Genomic DNA, 5,646 nt, shown 5'->3' on the forward strand with positions numbered 1-5,646 from the left:
CGGTTCCATGGCTCCACCCTTGTTCTAACATGGTGGGACGGTATTCCACCAGGACGAGTCGTCGGCCCTCTGATTGAGGATTGGATGGAAGGCGTCGCTGACTGGACACGGTCCCAGCAGGACTCCAGATGTGAGGGCAGGCTAACAGTGGTTTAGTGAGCAGCTGATAGTGAGCTGATTTGATCAGTGAGTCATGGTTTGTATCGGGGTGCGGCAGGAAAGGAAAGCTAGCCTTGGCTATAATCCTATGTTTGATAATCTGTCTGCTAATATGTAAACATGCTTAGGAAATGAATTTTCCCTTTAAACAAATACAGAAAATGAGGTCAGCTCTTGTTTAAGTCAAACATACCAGCATGCTGTCAGTAATGACTGGAGATGATAAATCTGTTGTCATGAATTGTTCTGATAAATCTGGACTTTAATCTGACAACAATGAAAATCTAAAGCCGGGATGCTTCATGCAGGGCAATGGTTGTTAACATGAGCAACACTAGAACTTTAAATAGAATATTAAACATAACAAATGTAATTGTCATATTTATTGATAACATATTATCCTTTGGAGAAACCTAAGCAGGAAAGTTACTGAAATCAATAAAGAGATTAAAAGCAACAACAGGCAGCCTTCAGGCTGCCGTCAGGCCACCAACAGGCCAACAACAGGCAGCCTTCAGGCTGCCGTCAGGCCGCCAACAGGCAGCCATCAGGCTGTTTTCTCTCTCTGGTCCTGATCTGGACAGGAAGTGGGATGCTACGCTACTTCCTGGATCCATCTCTCCATTTCTGACCATCTTCTCTCTGAGCTCTGAATGCAATGTTTTCTCTGTCAGTCGGACGGTTCTAGAATCCGTATTTCTAACAGACTCAGACAGCTGCAGCGACCTTAAGCCGACTCTCCAGGGAATTCTGGGTAAAATCCTCCATCTCCGCCGTGCTGAAGACTCCTCTGCTCTGTTCAGCCAAGCGTTCAGCAGCACACATCATCACTGCGGCTCTGCAGTCTGCAGGAAAGTTGAGGAAATGTCAGATTTGTCTCCAAAGTTGGTCTGACAGCAGAAACTTGACAGAAGCAGGAGGTTTTTTCTCCCTCAGCATCGACTTGCAGAGGAAGCGACTGAAGCAGGAGAGCAGAGTGACAGCTGGATGCTGCAGGAGAGCATCAGCTTATCAGGCTGAGGAGCTTCCTATAGATCTTCCTCAGTCTAGATCTGGAACTACAGGAAGGAAGACCACCTGAGGACCAGAGTCTGGGTCCAGAGGTTCCTGCTGGAGCCGTCAGGAACCTGGTCTGCCTCTGAGCAGAAGCCGTTCACTGAGGAGATTTTAGTGTCTGAATGGTTGCAGAGAGTGAAGGAAGGAGTAGGAGCCTCTAATGGCCGGACCCCCGCGGTTCTGATCCGACTTCAATCTGCAGAACTGCTGTGCTGTCAGAGATGACCTAGTTGCTTCTTCTCCTGTCAGCTTGCAGAGTGACGGAGCATCCAATCAGGTCGCTCTGACAGATGTAGAACAAACAGAACATGGTGTTCTGATCCGATCCGTTTGCTGCAGAACCTCCTTCCTCTGATCCCGACTGACAGGTCAGCAGAACCCAAACTGGTTAGAACCTCAGGTTCTAATCAGGGTTTGGATCCTCAGGATGCTGCAGGAGGGTTAAACCCCTGAATGGCCTCATTGGACCCAGGCGGTCCCCCCATTGCTGTAACCGGGGGCCCTTCAGGGGCCCGTCTGGAGCCCGTTTAGAGCTCGCCTAGGGTCCGTCTCTGCGGGTCGTCCTCCATCAGATCCCAGGTTCTGATCTAAGGTCCGTCAAACCCTGACGGTCCTTCATCAGTCTGAACCGACCCATTTGGACCATTTGAACCTGTCCAAACGGATCAGGACCAGAAGAACCAGATACCGGCTCAGAACTTAGAGGAGTCAGACAGAGGAGAGGTGGTCCAGGAACCAGGTCAGAGGTCAGAGTTCCATCAGAGGGGAGGCGGCTAAAGGAGGTCGGCTCGCTGCAGACAGACTCCGCCCCCTATTTATGGCCATAAATCATGAAAATAGTCTCCTATCTGGGAAAGGCTTCCTTCTCCTAATGGATCTGTTGGACCTCCATCTTCTGGAAGCTTCGACCCAAACTGTCATCCTGACTTCACCTTTGACCTCCAGCCTCCATTCAGCCCCTCCAGCAAACGTTCCTCTGACCCAGCAGCCTGTTCTTCATCATCGCTTCATTAGCCTGGAGAAGAACGCCAGAAACAGTCGCAGCACAAGGCGCCATTTTCTGCCACAGATCACAACAAGCAGGAAGTGAAAAGTGAGCGAGGAGACGCTGGAAGAAGGAGACGCTTCCATGAACATCAATCAGCAGAAATGAGGCCAGATCACTGGAGACAAACGTCTGATTGATGAGAGCGCCTCCGTCTCTGAAAGCTAACGAGACACAAGAACAACTCAGATCCATCAAAAAGACGTCAGAACCTCTGAGGTCCATCAGACGGCGGTAGATGGAGGGTCCACTGCTCCATAAATCAGGTCAAACCTGAAGGTCTGAAAACCTGGTCGGCCTTCTGGTCCAGAACCAAACCGGTTTAACTCCTCCTGAAGGAGGGAGACCGTTTACTGGGAACAGGAACCACAAAGATCCCAGGAGGCGTTCCCCATGGCTCCATAGTTACCATAGCAACCCAGCTGGTCATCTCCGTGTCACCAGGTGACTATGAACCCATTCCAGATAAAAGCAGAGAAGAAACCAAAGCGAGGATGAACTAAATGTTCTTCAGCTGAATCAGTTTCTGGACCAAAGGAAGAACGTTTCAATGTTAGCATCCAGCTAGAACTATAGAAAGTAGATCAGACAGCTGATCCAGCTAGAAGCTGCAACCAGGATCTAGATCTGGACCTTCAGAGGCTCAGAGAGACAGGGACACAGTGCAGCTTCTACCTGAAGAACATCTGCAGGATTAAAGGACTGATGCTGAAAAACTACTTCCTGCTTCTTTGGTAGAATTGATCCCTGCAGCAATCTATCTATACAGAACTAGAACTATAGAAAGTAGATCAGACAGCTGATCCAGACGCTGCTGCCTGCGTCCTCACTAGAACTATAGAAAGTAGATCAGACAGCTGATCCAGACGCTGCTGCCTGCGTCCTCACTAGAACTATAGAAAGTAGATCAGACAGCTGATCCAGACGCTGCTGCCTGCGTCCTCACTAGAACTATGAAAGTAGAGTCTGTCTAATCAGTGGACAATAATTAACGAGTTAACGAGGTTTCATAACGAGTGGTCTGGACTCACCCTGGACAGGACCACCTCCAGGCTGATGTTCTGAGGAGGAGCGCTGGGAGCTGCAGAGACACAAACACAGAATCAGAGCCGTTATCTGGAAACCTGTTCAGACTCAATCCATGCTGGTTTGGATCCTGTGCTGCAGATCTAGGCTCTCTGCTTAGTTTTTACATTCATATATTCTAAAAGTTGAAAAGCTGCAGCTTCATCTCAGGATCTTCCACATTTAAAGGAAAAGTCGCTCATATTCAGAATCCAAACTTCTGAAAGTTCTTTAAATCTGAAATGATTCCATCCTGTTCAATAAATGATCAGTGTTTTTAATTCAGAGTAATTTTCATGTGAATGTGCTTTACTGGAGGCATCCATGTTTGTCAAAGAACACTACTGCCACCTACTGGTTAGTGACATTGTCACGGTGCGGTATCGGCTGTTGATCAAGTCCCAGTGCTGTATCTGGTGTTTGTCACAACGCGCTATTATCCAAGTCATCTTGAAAACATTCTTCTTCCAAATGTTGGCTACATATTACGGGTTTTTTCTCTGGCCAGAAGTTCGATGGCAAATCCTCCCTCTTCAAGTTGGCGATCCAACGACCAACCCGTCCGTGGAGGATCAGGAATCAGAAAGGTGGAATAACTCTTTTTTCCACTTTTACCCGATGTATTCCAGCATCCAGCTGCCATGCACGTGGGCATTGTCAGTTTCACTATAGCTCTGGTGAATTTCAATGGTGAAGTCCTCTGGAAATCTTCAATAATTGTTGTTGATTGCAGATGTGTCTAGTAGTTCCCATTGATTTGGCTTGGAAAGCGGGGAGAATGGCGCTAGGCTTACCGCACCGTGACGTCACTGCTGGAAGATGGCAGGAGGGAGGGGCTACTATATTTGGGGGAAAAATGGCCGCTCCCAGACTTTTTTTTTTACTAATTAACGCTAAATTCATTAAATCACAGCGAACGTATAACGTTAAGGTATAAACAATGATCCATGGATTAATCCTGCTGACTGAACTTTTCCTTTAAAGTGAAACTGCTCCATCCGTCTCCACCGTGTTTCAGCGTCAGTCTGCAGACTGATGGAGATCTACTGATTAAACCTGGAGGTGCGGGAAGACTGTGGACTCGAAGCTCATTGGCTGTCTGTTCCAACCTTGTCTCAAATGATAAAACCTGATGTCATCAGAATGCTGAAGACGGTTCTTTATGGACGTGTTCTGACTGAAGGCTGTTAGCTTCCTAAGCCCCGCCTCTCCGTAAGCAGATGTTGGGCTGAAGAACTTCCTGTTGAGGAAAGGAAGCAAGGAAGCTGCTCCTTTATGTCCTACATTTGAACAGAAAGTTGTTTTCCAGGAGCTGCAGTGCAGGATGGTCGCCGGTTCAAATCCCAGCTGCAGCTCCATGTGGATGTGGCGGTTCCCTCAGACGTTCCGCCTCTCTGGTTCCCTCTAACTGGTTCCCAGTGTCTCCTGCTGGTTTTTAAAGCTGTCTGAGTTCAGCAGCTGATCCAGAAGCAGCGCCAGGTGACGTTCGGCCCGTTCGCTGCACTAACCTTCAGGTCAGACAGGATGTGAGGAATCAGCAGCATGGACCCAGAAACCTGCTGAGGGGGTTACGGTCAGGATCTGCCTGACGACAGGAAGCAGGCGGCGCCGCTGACCGGAGCCTCCGGGCCGGATGAGCCCGGTTCTGCTGCTGGAGGAGCAGATTGATGCCTGTCTAAACCAATGAGACGTTCCCATTAACAGACATAGGTTCTGGTCTTTAGCAGTCGTCCAATCAGATGCCTGATGGCGTATCGCCGCCGTCAGCTGCTCCTGTTTTATGGACGATCCAATTAGCCCAGCCGTCCCACTTATCGCAGCGCCACAGATGGCAGATCCACAAAACGCCTCAGAGTGTCGGTTATTACTCACGGCCTTTATGGGCCCAACCCCCCCACTCTTCTTCTGGGGTTTATTGATGGCAGCTCAGAGCTGCTGTCGGCGCCGCCGTCTGGAGGCCGTTATCTGGTTCTGATTGATGGGAGGAGCAGAACCTGAGCGTAAACACGGTCCTGGATCGGTTCTCTGCCGGTTCTGCTCCAGGATGAGGAGTTCTGCTCTGCAGCAGGACATCCTGAAGGAGCGACCCCCCATCAGCCAGTCATTAAAGGCTGGAGCCTGGAAGGTTCTGGAGCAGAACCAAAGCTGGGAGGTTCTGGAGCAGAACCAAAGCTGGGAGGTTCTGGAGCAGAACCAAAGCTGGAAGGTTCTGGAGCAGAACCAAAGCTGGAAGGTTCTGGAGCAGAACCAAAGCTGGGAGGTTCTGGAGCAGAACCAAAGCTGGAAGGTTCTGGAACAGAACCAAAGCTAGAAGGTTCTGG

At 49.4% G+C, this 5,646-nt stretch overlaps 1 protein-coding gene across 1 annotated transcript in view; it reads right to left on the reverse strand.

Moving 5' to 3' along the window:
- The window catches only part of LOC107101155 (netrin receptor DCC-like), a 46,844-nt gene that overhangs the window by 4,278 nt on the left and 36,920 nt on the right, over window positions 1-5,646 (reverse strand). Inside the window, exon 7 of the mRNA XM_015399946.1 lies at window positions 3,292-3,341. Within this exon, the coding sequence (XP_015255432.1) occupies window positions 3,292-3,341 (50 nt within the window). The remainder of the gene's footprint in view (window positions 1-3,291; window positions 3,342-5,646) is intronic.

This window comes from Cyprinodon variegatus, unplaced genomic scaffold (assembly GCF_000732505.1).
Source record: "Cyprinodon variegatus isolate N-32 unplaced genomic scaffold, C_variegatus-1.0 Scaffold1060, whole genome shotgun sequence".
Taxonomy (NCBI): Eukaryota; Metazoa; Chordata; class Actinopteri; order Cyprinodontiformes; family Cyprinodontidae; genus Cyprinodon; species Cyprinodon variegatus.